Source organism: Dipteris shenzhenensis, chromosome 10 (genome assembly GCF_047967505.1).
Source record: "Dipteris shenzhenensis isolate YYH24624 ecotype China chromosome 10, Dip_SZ_1.0, whole genome shotgun sequence".
NCBI classification, from domain to species: domain Eukaryota; kingdom Viridiplantae; phylum Streptophyta; class Polypodiopsida; order Gleicheniales; family Dipteridaceae; genus Dipteris; species Dipteris shenzhenensis.
Genome location: NC_141605.1, coordinates 39,247,264 through 39,263,644, shown reverse-complemented (window position 1 = coordinate 39,263,644; position 16,381 = coordinate 39,247,264). Strand labels below are relative to the sequence as shown.

General features: G+C 43.5%; 1 protein-coding gene across 3 annotated transcripts in view; it reads left to right on the top strand.

Annotated features, from left to right (window-relative positions):
• The window catches only part of LOC147897797 (GABA transporter 1-like), a 53,884-nt gene that overhangs the window by 18,091 nt on the left and 19,412 nt on the right, over window positions 1-16,381 (top strand). For all 3 annotated transcript variants that reach the window (XM_087380937.1, XM_087380938.1, XM_087380939.1), the window contains one exon: window positions 10,128-10,314. In XM_087380937.1, coding sequence (XP_087237063.1) covers window positions 10,128-10,314 — 187 coding nt within the window. The remainder of the gene's footprint in view (window positions 1-10,127; window positions 10,315-16,381) is intronic.

Below are 16,381 nucleotides of genomic sequence, written 5' to 3'. Positions count from 1 at the left end.
TCTCAAGATCCCATATGAGTATCCTCTAGCACTAGAGATGATAGTCATGTTTCTATAGCCCTACAAAGAGGGTTCCATTGGAGTGATGGACTCTTGCACCACACCTTTTGGAGTTCCAACTTTGCCTCCACCTGGGAGAAGTGGAACCCGCCCTTTCTGAATGATGATGAAAGAGCAGATTTTACACATGATGGTGGAGTGGATGGTCCCCGAGGGGCCAGATATTTGGCTCACACATGGGGACTCAATTATTTTCTAGCATGGCTTTGCTCTAGGGAGGCCAAGCGTAGGCTTGGGCATGGCGGTAATCCATATGAAGCCAAAGGTGTAGTTCACATAGGTCATGCCACTCCACCAATGCATGGCCAAGCTTGGGTTGGAGGTCTTCTTCATGATGCAGTGGGCTTTGAAGGCAGGCATGGCATCAGTCATGCCTCTGATGCGCCGGCACATAGATACCCATGCAAAGTCTCATAAGTCTGAGGTAGTTTAATAGGATCCTTCACATAAGAGAGCCCGGTTTGACCACTCCTCCTCCTCATTAGTTGGACTATTGTGAGTTGAAACGTGCATGGGCTCCATAATTTTGCACGCAGTTAGCCCCAATATCTGATACTCGGTAGGACTTGTTGAGGGCAATGGTAGGACGGACAATAGAGTCTCTTTCGTACAGGAGCATATGTTTTCAGCAGCGGACATTGGACGTCGTCACCACCTCCTCCCGGGGAGAGACCTAGAGGTTTGGTCCCCCTCAATAGGCCATAGTGGAGGGCTTTGCTTTTCAACTTCTCAGGTAGTGGCCCTAGAGGTCTATGACTAGGGCAAGCTTATCACAGGACGAGCAGTTTGGATGAGTGTCTATGTGGGGAAGTCCAGGATCGTGACTCTAAACGTGTATGCACAAGCTTGTAGGCACCAACGCCTTGCTTTTGGGAGGCGGCTGACAAATTACATCTCAGATGTCAACTCTTGGATTGTTGGAGGCGACTTCAACAACCTTGAGTTTGGGGAGGACAAGCAGGGAGAAGCTTACTTCTCTTAGATGCCCGGAGCAGATGGGAGCAGTTCATTTTCACGATCAGTGGTGGAGACCCTTGAGAGGGGCAGAGTTTACCAAGCTCGCTGGCACTCTCCATTTCTCTTTCGGACACAGGAGGTAGGATGGCTTGCTGGAGCGCATTGACATATTCTACATTGGGGATTGGGTGATGCACAAGGGGGATCCACGAGCATTGTGGCAGGTACTACACTGTTGGACCACTTCCCTATCATGATTCATTTAGAGCAGCCCCGCCCTGGACTCCCCTAGAAATGGGTTTGCATCCCAGATGCCTTACTAGGAGGAGGAGGTACAACAGGAATTGGCTACGATTTGCTAGCAGCCAGAGGATGTACCTAGGGATGGGTGGGTAACATGGGTGGCAGATGTGATCCTTAGGAGCAGTGTGGAGCTTCAATCTCAGGACCTTAGATAAAGGGGACGGAGGCATATCCTAGAGCTTTGAGACGGGACCTAGCATCCGTAGGGAGACTCAGAGAGTAGGTTCCCTATAGCAGGAGATAGACTATCCTCACTATCTCTCCTGCTCACCTAACTGCAAACTGCAAGATGTTGCACTCAATACACAAAGTGATGCTCTGGATGTGAGTGAGAGAGTATAACTGAAATGTATGAATGCCCAAAGGGCTGAATACAACTGTGTGGAGGGGCTGAAACCCTCAACTGCAAAACTGGAAAGAAACTAGACTACCTAGAGGAGGTGAATCCTTACTAGATCCCTGAAGAGGCTGAGACTGCCCTGCTAGTCTGCTGTGGGGAGGCCTAGCTCTGTTGCTCTGAAGGCTTAAAGGCCTGAGGAGTGGATGAGAATTGAGGGATATAGAGGGCTGTTTTTATAGGCCCCCCTTGGGCCCTAAAGTAACCAACTAGAATGTTGATCCCCATCGACTAGAGTCATGCTGGAACCGCATGCAAACGGGCTGCTACATCGACTCTATCTGAGGCCTGCTCGATTGCCACGTGGCAGGCAGCTGATCTACCTATTGTACGACATTGTTGACGTGTCTGCTAACTGCGCTGTTGATGTGGCTGGTCCTACATGGCTGTACGGCCTGGTGACATGGCTGTACAACTTGTTTGCTGTCAGCTAGCATGTCCACAGGCTTGTGGATGCCCCCGTGACATCCCCTTCTGCTATAACTCCAGCTAGGGTAGAGAAAAAGCCGCCTTGTACGCTGCAAGGAGGTCTGGACAGTCTGCGAAGAAATCTTCCTCCACCCATGGTGCTTCATGGGAGCCCTTGTGCTTGAACTTGACTGTGTACAAGCGTTGTCGATTGCATGTTCCTCTCTTGAACTAATGAAGTAAAATCTGCTCCGGTTCCACAATCTCGGCCTCATCAACGACTTCAGGCTGCTCCACATTGGGTAGTGTAGTTAGTGCCGGACCCACATGTGGTTTGATCCAGGACACATGAAATAACCCACATGTGGTCTGATCCAGGACACATGAAATATTGGGTGCATGGTCCATGACGAAGGTAACTGCAACTTCATGGCCATGTTGTTCACCACCTTTGTGATTGGAAAGGGTCCAAAACTCTAATGAGAAAGCGTCGGGCACTTCCTTCCAATCTGCTTGAGATGTTTCTTCATGATGCGCAAATAACCCCATTGCCCTTCCTTGTAACTTACGTCACGCTCGTGTTTGTTGGCTTGCGCTCAGTAGGTCTCCTGGGCCTTGGCAATGGGGTCCTTTATTGACTCCATGATCTACTCATGGGTCTCTATGATGCGAACGGCTTCGTATACCTTCTCGGATGTCCTGGTGAGAAGGGACTTGAACTTCTTGCCGAAAGCTGCTTCATAGGGAGTGTAGGAGCAAGAATGGAGAAGAGTTGTGAAGAAAAGAGAACAAGAAGTCAACACAAGTGAAATCCAACTAAAATGTTCAACCAAATGAAGTACAAGTACTTGGTATATATAGTCCAAGTACTAGAGCACACAAAAACTCTAAATTAGACTAAGTCCTAGTCTATCCTACACCACCATATAATTGTATATATCTCTAGAAATCCCCCCTCAATGATATGGCTGAAATGCTCTGGAATGATTTTAGAAGCAATTGCAGTACCTAAAGTACCATGGCTGCACAAATTCATCCACATGTGGATATAGCAACCTATGGGAGTACAAAAGAAAACAATGTCATTTTACAGCCCCCCTTGACATTGTTTGAATGTTTCGTATCCCCAAGCCATGTCGATGTCCTGTGAAGAGAGGCGATGACAGGATTTTAGTGAAGATATCTGCCACATTGTCCTCAGTGGAACAAAATGTGAGATCAATGAAGCCATCTGTGATACAATCCCGAACATAATGATAGTGATTTTCTATGTGTTTCATGCGAGCATGAAATACAGGATTGTTTCCTATGGCAATGCAACTCTGGTTGTCACAGAAGATCGGAGTTGCATCACCATCCTGAGCATGATGCAAGTCATGCAAAAGCTTTCTTAACCACATACATTCCATGGTGGCTGAATTTGCAGCTTTGTATTCTGCTTCACTGGAGGAGACAGACACGCGGTCTTGCCTCTTATTGAGCCATGAGATGCACGTTGAGCCCAATGAGATGCACGTATAGCTAGAAGTGGACCTGCGATCATCGATGTCCCCTGACTAATCCGAGTCGGTGAAGCCACACAGAGAAATATCACCATCTGGAGCATAATGCAGCCCTTCCAGCTGGGAATAGCATCTGGAAGTGTATTTGGAGTAAGATCCTTTGCACCATGCTGATAATGCTTCCAAATATTGGGCTGTCCCTCCCCATGAGCTGGCTGCAAATCTGAAACATTTGAGGGAAAAGAACCCTCAACATGTGGCAACCCTGCTGGAATCTGAGAGTTAGAGTGACCATCAACTGGAGAACCCAAATCAGCATCATCCTCAAACTGAATGATGTCCAGAGGTGTATCATCATATGGAGGTAACTCCTCAGTGATGGGCTGCATGCTATCATGCTCTGCAAACAAAACATCCGTGCTTATGATTACTTTCCTCGTGGCTGGATCATAATAGCATCAAGCATCTATACTCTTTCCCAATCTATACTTGGTCAAAGTGTCCTTGACTGGCCTCAGAATGCTAGCGTTGCCTAAGCGTATCGTCATAGTAACTATTATAAGGTATAGATCCTTCGGATTTCTTGCCTGTGTTTTTGGTTGCGTAAGGGGACAAGTGTGTGTTGCTATGTGGATGGATTTAGTGAGAAGAAATGCTTTGGCATGTATGTCTACTTGCTGATCTTTGTGCTCTAGGAGAGTAAGAAGATAACAACCGTATATGTGTTTAATGATAATCAAAATCATACAAGTAGCATGTGGAAGAGATGGACCTTTGGGTGTCCTATGTAGATTCAAGGAGGATTAGATCAAAGGATAAGCATGGGGGGGTGCACCATGAGATGAAATCTATGGTGTGAAACTAGAGGATCCCATAATGTAGTCTTACACATTAAGGCAGGACAGCATGTATATCCCTCTAAATCGGGCAACCGCTGTAATCCATTAAAGACGAGCAACTTCCGATAGGTCATTGGTACACATATATAGTAATCCCATATTGGGCAATGGAAGGTCCCTTGTGTATGTCCTCTCATTCGTAGCTAAACTCTCCAAAATGAAGATCTGGCAGTGCCAATGTGTCCCCTTGGAAATCCAAGATCTATGCTTGTGTGTCTCTGATCCTGGCATTGAAGTCTCCAATGAGCGGGACCTGAGTCCATGTGCCTATATCTTTGGATGTCTTTCAGAGTACCAAGAGAGGTAAGATCTACCTTCTCCTTGAGGTAGTACTAGCGCGATCTTGATGTCTAGGAGGAAAGTAGCATGCTGCAATGTAAATATCTGTAGTGTTTCTTGAACGACTTTCATGGGTTTGTCCCCCACTTGTGATCAAGATTGAGTCACCTCGGAGTTCCCTTTATCTTGGCTGTAAATTTTCCTTCCATCTTCTTGGATACCTGTCGTGGCTGGTTCTAAGCTCCTCTAGCGATATTTGATCATAAGCTCTTTCTTAAAATGCGAGCACTTTAAAGACCAATAAATTGTGGCTCTAAAAACTTCTCCAAGAATACTTCTAACGCAAAGCAATGTTGATTTCTTAAATGAAGAACTTGACAATAGAATTTTTCTAAAGTATATAGAAGTTTTAAAAGAAGCAACTTCGAAGCCCCTGTTTCAGAGAGGGCTTCTTTGGAACACCTCTCGCACGGGGGGCCAGTGGCAACGATCTCATGTGTGGATCTCTCAGAGGCCCCCCTCACATGGAAGGGCTCACTATGGATGAGGACTTTACATAGGATTTGGTATTATAATCTTTCACAAACCTTAATAAAAAATTTACCCAAAAACATAAGTCGACCCAAGAATTGTAACCTCGTTTTATACTCTCTACAGGCGAAAATTCTCATGTTTGAGTAAGGAAAATCACGAGAAACATGATTCATCGGTCTAGAAGAAAATGGAAAGTTCCTAATGAGGGAATCACAAGAAACACCATGCATCCGTCTAGAAGAAGGTGCAATGTTTCTAATATCATTAGTGGGAGAATGAGGAGAAGTAACAAGAATCACTGTTGGCTTCCATACCTGAGTTGGATTACGATGATAGGAGAAACATTCTTAGTTTTTGGATGAATTTTCCAAATCAAGGATTCTTTTGCTAGTGTTTTTACTCTTGTGATGAGCCGAATTCCCTTAAAAAATATAACCTCTATGAAAGAAGGTATGTAAGGTTCTCGCCCAAAAAAGTTATTGGGACCTAGCTGCCTTGGAAAATTCTTTCAAGTTAGTGAAATCTCCTTCTATATGCTCAATGCAGAAACAACGAGAGGATTCAACATACTTAATAGAAGTCTCTTTCATGGAAAAAAGAGCTGAAGCTTGCAGGCTACATATCATCACTCATGCTCAAGTATCATTGGCTCATGATCTTATCATCCTCATACTTCTATTGTTTGTAGGTGAAGCGTGCCAAAAAAAAAAGAAGTTTGCAGATGCATTTTCAGCGCATGTTTGCAAACGTTTGCTAAAGCATGCAAACGAGTTTGTTTGCAACTATGTCAGGCTCATGGTTGCCTTGACTGCAAATTTTGTTTGGAAGGAATTGTGTCCACGTTTGGACATAACATGGCCAGTGTTATGAAGGTCAAGTTACCCTAGGGTAATGTATCCTAACCGAGAGAGAGTTAGGACATGAGGTACCTTTTGTACAGTTAGGTTAATCTTAGGATTGAGACACTTAGGACACCCCATACGTATATGAGTGTGAGCCCATGCTCATTTGAGGTATTCTAGGGAGAGCAGCTTTTTGAGAATAGCCAACTAGGATGAAGCCCGTCTAGGCATATGTCTCCTAAAGATATTTCTCTGCAAATGGGCTGCATGGTATGTAATGCATTTGACTTCCATTAGTTTGGGATTCCTGTCCCCGGTGGATTTTCTTCCCTTGGCTTCTTCCTTCTTCTACTCTAGGAGGCCATCCTCCAAGGAGGAGTTGCTTCTGCCACTAGGTCAGAGAAGTAGTTCCATGCTTCCTCCTGTTGATGAGGATTGTTAGCTGGACCATACAGGGCCTTGGCGGTGTTCCTCATTGCCGCCATAGGCAGTTGATTCATAATCAGCTTCACCTAGGTCTTATTGTGGGCCATATCGACATTCTTTCCTCCAAGAACATAAGTTGAATGACGGAACTGCAGAAGGTCGGTAAACGACCATCGGGTCACACTTTCTGGTCTCTTCCTCTTGACACTAGGAAAGGAACTTGCATTTTAGTTTCAAATTCTATTCTTCCCCAATTGGTTGAACACAGTGTCATTTTTCCCTCTAGAGCTCAGTAGACTTGGTAGGCATGATGTTGGGTCTTTCTCAACATTTATCCCCCTAATAATAGAGGGAGCATGTCTTGTTTTTGGAAGGAACTGTTATCCTAGGGCCCCATTGTAGACTCTTGGATCATTGGGGGTGATTTCAATAGTGGTGGAACTACCCTTAAAAGCGGAAGAGGAGGAGGCCTTCACTCTCTTAAGAGAGTTACCTAGGATAGACTCTTAAATCATTGGGGATGATTTTAATATGGTGGAGCTACCCTCATATAAAAAAATGGGAAGATAAGGAGGCATTCACTCTCTTGATTTGGTGGGACTCTAAGCCTCTCTTTTGTATTGTAAGCATTTGAGGACGGAAATATATCATTTTGTTGGTGCTACATCTCCCTTGGTTCATAGCCTATTTACTGGCTTGCACGCACACACATGGTTGTGAAGTACACATAAGAAGTTTACGATTCCGTAGTTAAACACTTTCTCATGTAATTTCTAGGACGCTCTATTAGTCTTCCATTGCGGGATACTCTCTGTATAGGCTGACTTCCAACATCTCGCTCCTATTCACCAGGTCTAATAGAAGACTTTAGATGCTCATGCATAGATTGGCGCTCATGTGGAAATGTCTTGCACCTAGCTGTCGGCCTTTGGTGAGGGAGGGAGACTGGTGTGGCGCTCTACTTTCTCCCAAAGTCAAAGAATGATCTACAACTTAAGAGGGAGAAATGCACATTTATGTACAAGATCTAAGTTGTGTACTCATTGTCAAACTTTTGCCGTTGCGTACTCAATATCCTCACACATGTACGTACTATGATTTTTTTCAGTTTTCTCTTTCATATGCATTAAACAGAATCCAAAAAAAGATCTTGTACAAGAATTCTGGTTGTTTACGGATGGTGTAAATTTCACCACACCGTATAGGTCATAGGTTCAAACCCTCCTCCTAACCCTTACTCTAACCCTAACCCTAAGGGGCTCATGTATATATTCATGTTTATGACCAATACAACATAGTGCATAGTGTATAGTTACCTATCTTGTGTACTCCACTTCTTTTTTCCCTAGAGAAAAGAACCTTTTATTAATGCTTGAAAAACACCATACAATTCAGCTAAAGATGGAAAAAACAATGAAAGAAAGAGCCTTGGCTGTCAAGCAGTCCTACTTCCAGAAAGCCCATCTTACCGCCTAGGTGCTCTTCGAAACAGGGGCTAACAGCAGGGTGGCGATATATACATCCAACGGCTATCACTCGCTAGAAGAGTGCTTGTAGGCTACCGCTGGATGCGGTGTAGTAGAGACTACCATGGAGGGCCCTTTCATCTTTTATGCAACTGGTAGCTAAGGGAACCACTAGTGCTAGTAGCATGAGTATCTAGTTGGTTCCAAATGTAGGGCATGTCTATCAATCGTTTACCACCATACGAGTACTCAATAGACATTACTTTCTTTTGCTTGTCATAGAGCAAAGGATTTGCTCGATCATCTTGGATGACCTATGGGAAGTGTACCCCCATAAGGCATGTATATCTCATCTGCAACCACTTGCAAGACCAAGATGGCCTTTTATAAAGAGCAGTTCCTCCATTTAGACTAGACGGCTTTGTGCAATCACATGCATACTTATAGATCCACCACTCTCATGTAGATCATGGGTCAGCTCAGGACCTCATTTCACATATTTGAGATCAAGGCAAGACGTGAGATTGCAAGCACATGACATTGCAAAGATTTGAGGCTTTGCTCTCTTTGCGATAGACATAAGGTAGAGACCGAGAAGCATGCCTTGATGCACTACCCCAGATATTGTGAGATCTGTTGGAAGCATCACTACCTCATCAGCCATGGGTTTACCAACATGAGCAGAGTCATTGCAGATCAATAGTGTGCACGCTCTTCGTACACAAGGTCACTGACTCAAATCTATACTCATGAGACCCACAAACGGCTCAAGGTTAAGAGGACACATACTTCTCCTTCATTGGATAAGAATTGATTCGGAGGCATCAAAACCAAGCCTTCTATTAATAATGATTTGACAGGGTGACAATATTATTCTCCCTCACCCCCTTTGGGTCTTGTGCTGATATTAAGACTTCAAAAAAAAATTTCCCCTTTGTATCTCTGTCATGCCCCCAAGTGCACTCATTCACTCTCATGTGTGCCTGTGACTATGGATGTAATTTTCTATTTCAAAAATAGTACCAAATCGATATATTTCTCTTTTTGAAAAGCATCAAAGATGTTAAAGATGTTACTTGATTTAAAAATACCATATACTCCGGCTCTACATTATTAAATGTTAAGAACTCTAGGAAGTTGTTGTGATGTGGAAATTTATTTTATTGTTATTTGGGGGCGCTTTGCAGTTTTTAGTGACACCATGCGGGTGATAATGCTAGAGTGTTTTGTAAAACCCACCTCTGCCATGGAGAGGATTCCTAGAGAGAAAAAAAAGATACGTGTGTGTTCATTTTGGTAGAGACGTTGGGTAAGCTCGAGGTCACGGACGGGAGAGACACTTGAATGTGCTTAAGAAATTGGTCCAGTGACTATGAGAGGGTTGACTTCATGCAATGTGAAGTCAAAACTCTCATTGTCACCCGGACTGCCTCCTTACCAAAAATGAAACAAGAATTATTTATCACGATGTCAAGCATGTTTCGTATGCAGGATGCAAGCAGTGGGTGAATCAGGGAGAGAGACACAGAAGCTGAACTTCCATTGCACAAAGAAAATTGTACATCTCAGTCGTGAACAATCCCACACACACGTATCTTCTTCCGCTCTACGAATCCTCCCCAATCTCCAACTCTCCAAACACTTCCAATACTCTTGTTCACACCAAGTCCCAAACTTTTTAATCAAACCACTCTACCCCCCACCCTGGGCACATGTGCCCGCACAAGCACAATTAATTACATAACTTGGCAATCGTTGACCCAATCAAGGCAAGACAGGTCCCATTTGAAAGTCCTTGTTGGACTCCGTAGCGGAGGTGGGTTTACAAAACACTCTAGGACCATCACCTGTATGGTGTAACTAAAACCTGCAAAGCACCCCAAATAACAACAAAATAAATTTCACATCACACTTCTTGAGAATCTTATTGCAGATCTTAACATGATAATTTACCCATTTTTCAAATAGAAGATAAATTTACAATAGGGTTCTTTTATTTCTAGTAAATATGGTCTCGAGGTGAGAATATTCACCAAGAATTGTTTTCCTTGCAGGCAATGTATCGGTCAATCAATGTCCATGGCAATATACAACTATATACCTTCATACTTGTATTTGGAGCATTTATGTTGTTAATGTCACAATTTCCATCTTTTCATTCATTGCGGCATTTGAATTTCTTATCTATATTGCTTTGCCTAGGCTACAGTCTTTGTGCTGTTACCGGTGCCATTCTCACAGGTACATGATCCATGTATTTTTGTAAATATGCATGTATGCATGGATTCTGGTATATGTGTATGCGCATACATTGAAAGCAGATTTGTAAAACCTAAGTAACTCTTTAAGGATTATTACCAAAGGAAAATTTCCCATTATTTTCAATTTGGGTTTTTCTATTTGCTCAAAAGAAATATATGTTCCAGGTCATCCAGGCTGCAGCATGTGTGCTGCACAGGTGCTATTCTGATAAGCATACCCTGTATGCATGCATGGATATATGAATGTATGTACATGCATGGGTATATATTTATGTATATGTGCATAATAGGTACATTTGTATGTGCACATGTATGTACTTATTTTTCTGAAATAGATTTTATCGTTTTTCCCAATAGGAAAAAATTCTATTCGCTTGCACTTTGGGGGATTCTCTTTATGGGCAGTAAAATACATATTTGAAGATAAAATTACAGCCATGTAACTAAGGAAGGAATTCATCTGGAAGTTTACATTTTCGATAAGTAAGGACCCTATATGAGACCACTTATACATTGAATCCAAGAAGAAGAAATGAAAATGAAATTTTTTAAAAGGAAAAGAAGGTCGTCCTTATTATAGAACCAAAGGAACTTTGGGAAGCAATCTTGGGAGAGCAGGACATGCTTAGACAACGATGTATGTGTAGAGATATCTATAATGATAAGGTGTTGTAGGCCATAAGTCAACTATATGGTTGACCAGTACTTGGGTACTATATATACCAAGTACTTGTATTGTTTCATTTCAACATTTCAGTTGGAGTTCACTTGTGCTCACTTCTTGTTCTCTTATGTTCACAACTCCTCTCCATTATTGTTCCTACATGTGGTATCAGAGCTAGTCCTTCCAACCCTGTCACTTGCTTCCTTGCTCTCCCGCATGCTCTTGTTGCACTTCTGTCGCGGAGAAGAAGTTAGTTCTTGCTGGTCAACTTCTCTTTTGGCTGTCCTGAGCTCCCACGAGCATTTCATGACCTTGAGCTTCAGTTTTGTTGCGAGATTTTGCATTAGGAAGTATTCCTCAGCTGGGCGACTTCGTTTTGTGTCGTGCACGCAGCATTTTCAGGCAATTATGGATACCAAAAGTTGTGTGTAGCTGCGTCGGGCAACCCGGAAGAGTGTTCACCAGTCGTATTGGCAATTGTATTGGGGTTCTACCTCCCATTTGGAACTGTTTGTGCTATCAGAATTTCATTCTGAGCAATAGATCAGAAGATACCAGCAATATCATTTACGTTTTGCTGATTTTTACTGATTTTCGTACAGTTCGCCTCTCCACCTCTCCATTTGACTTGCCCGCTTGGTCGTTGCCTCTCTAGATCGCCACTTGCATCTCTAGCTCCGGATTCGACTTGGTGGTTCGACTTTTGCTCCTACTCCAGCTCGAGATCCTTGCTTCAGCTCATTTTCAGCCTCTCCCAATTGGTTCTTGCAGATAGCATTGTGTATGTGTCTTGCAGATTGCATCGCACATGTATTAGTGCATTTGGGACAATTTTTTGGCTGCACATTGAGTGCAAATCATTGCTCAGGTGTTGTGCATATTTGAAGCCAAGTGTTGGCTGTAAGTTGATGCACTTTTGGATGCCTATTGAGCAAGAGTTTGCTATTTTCTTCTCCCTCCCCCATTGCCACCACTCCCATCCCACATTTCCACCACGTCCCATACTCCTCCCATTTCCCCATCCCACCCTTCCATTTCCCAAAAGGGGGAGTGCACGGATTTGGTGGACTCAGTTGCGCAGGCTCTGCAGGAGTCCAGCCAGATCTGCCAGCTAGCAGCCCTACAGGTTCGACAGGATTGGTGGAGTAGAGAGAGAGCTCTTCGGAGGGACCTCGCCTCCATTCAGCGACTCCAGCAGGGTTCCCCGGGCTCGGAGGAGCTTCGGATCCAGGCCCTTCGAGCCACCCTCCTCTTTTTCATCCCCTATTAACTCCCCTCTCTCATTTCACTCCCTTATTATCCTACTCCCCTATTACTGCTATTTCAGAGCAACCACTGTCAGTGAATGTCAGTGCAGTGATTGCATAGCAATCAGTGATCTTTCACTTGTCCATTTTTTGTCTTTTCCTTTGTAGGTACACTTGGCTTTATTCTTGAGCTTGAAATCATGTCTCTCAATGAGAATTATGGTACCATAACTGAAGCAGATAAGTCGGATGGACCCAACTATGCTTTGTGGTCATTTACACTCAAGAATATCTTGATTGGAAAGGGCTTATGGGACATTCTGAATGGTGATGAGGCTAGACTTGCTAGATCTAGCACGAGTGCATCATCCACTTCTGGCACTACCACTCAAGCTTCTACTACTGCTCCCATGGAGGATCAGAAGAGGTTTGATCGCAGGGATGCCCAAGCGTTGTCTTTGATTGCATTGTTTGTGAAGACACACATTAAGTCCACTATCAAGTCTTGCAAGACTTCAAAGGCAGCTTGGGATACAGTGAAAATAATGTGGAATGTGAAGAATGAAGCAAGCAGCATTGCTTTGAATAATAAGCTCAATAAATTGTCCATGCAGGAAGGTCAAACTATTTCAGCTCATATTGCAAAGATTACTGACATTCGGGATGAGCTCACAGCTATTGATGAGGATATAGAAGAAAATAAATTGGTCTCTATCACCCTCAATAGTCTGGCACCCTCATATGATACGTTTGTTACTTCCTTGACTATTATACTCAGGGCTGCTTCACTCAGTTTTGAGGAGGTAGTTGGCTTGCTCTTACAGGAAGAAATGCAGACTTCCAATTCAGCCCGTTCAGTGAGCAAGCACTTGCCACTTATGGAAAGGGTAAATTGCAGAAAAATACCAGCCATGCTTATCAGCCCAAGAAGGAGGGGAATGCAAACGCAAATGCAGGGAATGCAGATAAAGGTACAAAGGTGAAGAAAGGCAAGTGCAATTATTGCAAGAAGCCTGGTCATTACATTGCAGAGTGCCAAAAAAGGATTGCCAATGAGAAAATATGCAAGGCACAAGTAATAATCGTGTGGCACCGGCTAAAAATGCCAATGCTTCACCATCTCATGCAAATTTTGCACAAGAGGGAAAGGATTATGGGTTTACTGCATTTCAGGACAGCCTTGGTGCCAAGGGGGATTTAGATGCACATGATGCTTCTCTTGCTTCATCTATGGATTCTTCATTTGCTGCCATAGATACTTGGTATCTAGATAATGGTGCATCGAAGCACATGACTCACATGAAAGAGTGGTTTGGAGAAATCAAACTTGTTCATGGCAGACAGGTTGCTTGTGCTAATGATGCAACTCAGGACATCACAGGAGTGGGAAATGTTCCCATCCTTCTGGATTCAGGAAAGAAAAAGTATATCCGTGATGTTTGGTATGTTCCTGACTTAAGGAAAAATCTTGTTTCAGTTCCATCCATGGTCCATGATCAGCGCATGCTTGTGGAATTTCAAGATGATCAATGCAGGATCAAGGATCCAAAGAAAGGATGATCAATGCAGGATCAAGGATGATCAATGCAGGATCAAGGATGATCAATGCAGAATCAAGGATCCAAAGAAAGGGTATGAGATTGTGGCTACAGGCTCTTATGAGGCCAACATGGGTCTTTACAAGCTTGATGCTCAGTCCTATAATCAAAGAAAGGGTATGAGATTGTGGCTACAGGCTCTTATGATGCCAACATGAGTCTTTACAAGCTTGATGCTCAGCCCTATAATCAATGCTATGGATGTCTCTTTTGCTACTCAAGGTTATTTATGGCATGCCAGGTTCGGTCATGCACATCAGAGAGCTTTTCACATATTTGCATAATCATAATATGGTTGAAGGATTGCCAAAATTACAGCAGCCCGCTCAAGAGGTGTGTGAAGCTTGTGCTCTTGGAAAGTTACATCGCCTACCGTTCCAAAAGGATGGTACAAAGGGTCTTGTAGATTGTGCATAGTGATGTTTGTGGACCAATGAATGTCGCAACCCATAGAGGGTATCGGTATTTTGTCACATTCATTGATGATTATTCAAGGTTCACTTGGCTCTTTCTCATGAAAAGCAAATCTGAAGTGTTCAATTGGTTTAAGGAGTTCAAAGCATTGGCTGAGAACCAAACCAATTCTAGAATTGGAACACTTAATTTTGACAATTGGGGAGATTATACTTCACATGCTTTTGAAGGGTACTTGAAAGAGCATGGGATAAAGCATCACAAAACAGCGCCATACACGCCTTAGCATAATCCGATTGCAGAGAGGAAGAACAAGACTCTCATGGAGATGACACGATGTATGCTGAAATTTAAGAGAATGTCAAAAGCATTTTGGGGTGAAGCAATTGTTACAACCACATATATTCAGAATCCCTGCCCTACACAAGCACTGGTTGATAGGATGCCTTTTGAGGCATTTTATGGGTACAATCCCAAGTGAATCACTTCAAAGTGTTTGGGTTTGTTGCATATGCTTTGGTACCGACTGAAAATCAATCCAAGCTTGATGATAAAAGCATTAAATGCATCTTTGTGGGGTATAGCATTGAAAGCTGAGGCTTTAGAGCATGATAGCATGCAACTCATCAGTGAGGAGTTTCCTCGATATGATGATACACCTCTGGACATCATTCATGTTAAACCTCTACTCTATTTCCGTCTCTAGAGATCACGGGAGAAGCACCGAGTATATCCACCCAGCCAAATCCTGCTGAAGCATGAGAACTCATCGGAGAATTCAAAAGCCAACATACGTATTTTTTTCATCTCCTTCTCTCACTAACTTCAGCAAGCCCCATCTCCCTAGATAGATCTAGATGCCACATGTCATCCATATAGGGCCTTCCTAATGCAACATTTCACCCCTCTCTTGGGATGCATTTAATTCCTTGCCCCTAGGCACATTCTTTGCACTAGGCCCTTGGTCTCAGACCTATCTAGTCTGGTGCTATCAGCCCTCACCTAGGACCTTGACATTGATCCCTCCCGATCATTTACATAAAGCGCAAACACATATATTACAAAGATAGATCCTATAAGGGAAATGTCGACTGATTCTTCCGAGGTCATGCTACCTCGGCTAGAGCGTAACATTCCTTCCCTCTTCAGACATCAGCGTCCTCGATGATAAAGTCTGGGAACACTCTCCGCAACTGATATACGGACTCCCAGGTAGCTTCGGATAGAGGCTGACCATGCCATGCAACCAACACCGTGGGTATCTTCCGATTTCGTATTTGCATTGTTCCTCGGTCCAGGATTCTTGTTGGTTTGCGCCTTGCAATATCCTCTATCTCCTGAAACAAAACCACACCTTCGATTAGTGAGTCACCAGTATGTAAAAATTTCTTTAAACGTGAAACATGAAAAACCGGGTGCACCTTACACCCCTGTGGCAATTCTAATTTATAGGCTACACTGCCTATTCTCTTTAGAATTAACCACGGCCCACAGTATCGAGGTGATAACTTAGCACACTCTCCTGAAGTCAACGACTTCGAGTGCGAAGGAATTCTGAGAAAAACTTTTTCTCCTTCTTCAAATACTCTTATAGACCGATTTTCATCCGCATACACCTTGGCTCTATCCATAGCCTGGCGGATATTAGCTCTCGCAAGTGCTAGCATCTCCCGCATCTGAACTACAAAGTTCGCGGCACTAGGCACTTTCTGAGGTACTCCAACTATAGTCGGATTGGCTGGCCTATAACCATAGTTCAGTTCAAACGGACTGAACCCAGTAGATGAATGTTTCCTATCATTGTAGGCAAACTCCAACAATGGCAACCATTTGTCCCATGTATGTTGCCTCAATGACACATATGCTCTCAGCATATCCTCTAAAGTCTGGTTGACTCTCTCCGTCTGACCATCCGTCTCAGGATGATCCCCACTACTCATTCCCAACTCAGTCCTTAGTGTCTCAAATACCGCTGTCCAAAAATGACCGGTAAACCTGACATCTCTGTCTGACACTATGGATCTAGGCAATCCATGCAGACGAAATATATGTCTAATAAACAAATCCGCTACTTGCGGGGCACTAATAGACTCTCTAGTCGGAATGAAGTGAGCCATCTTGGTT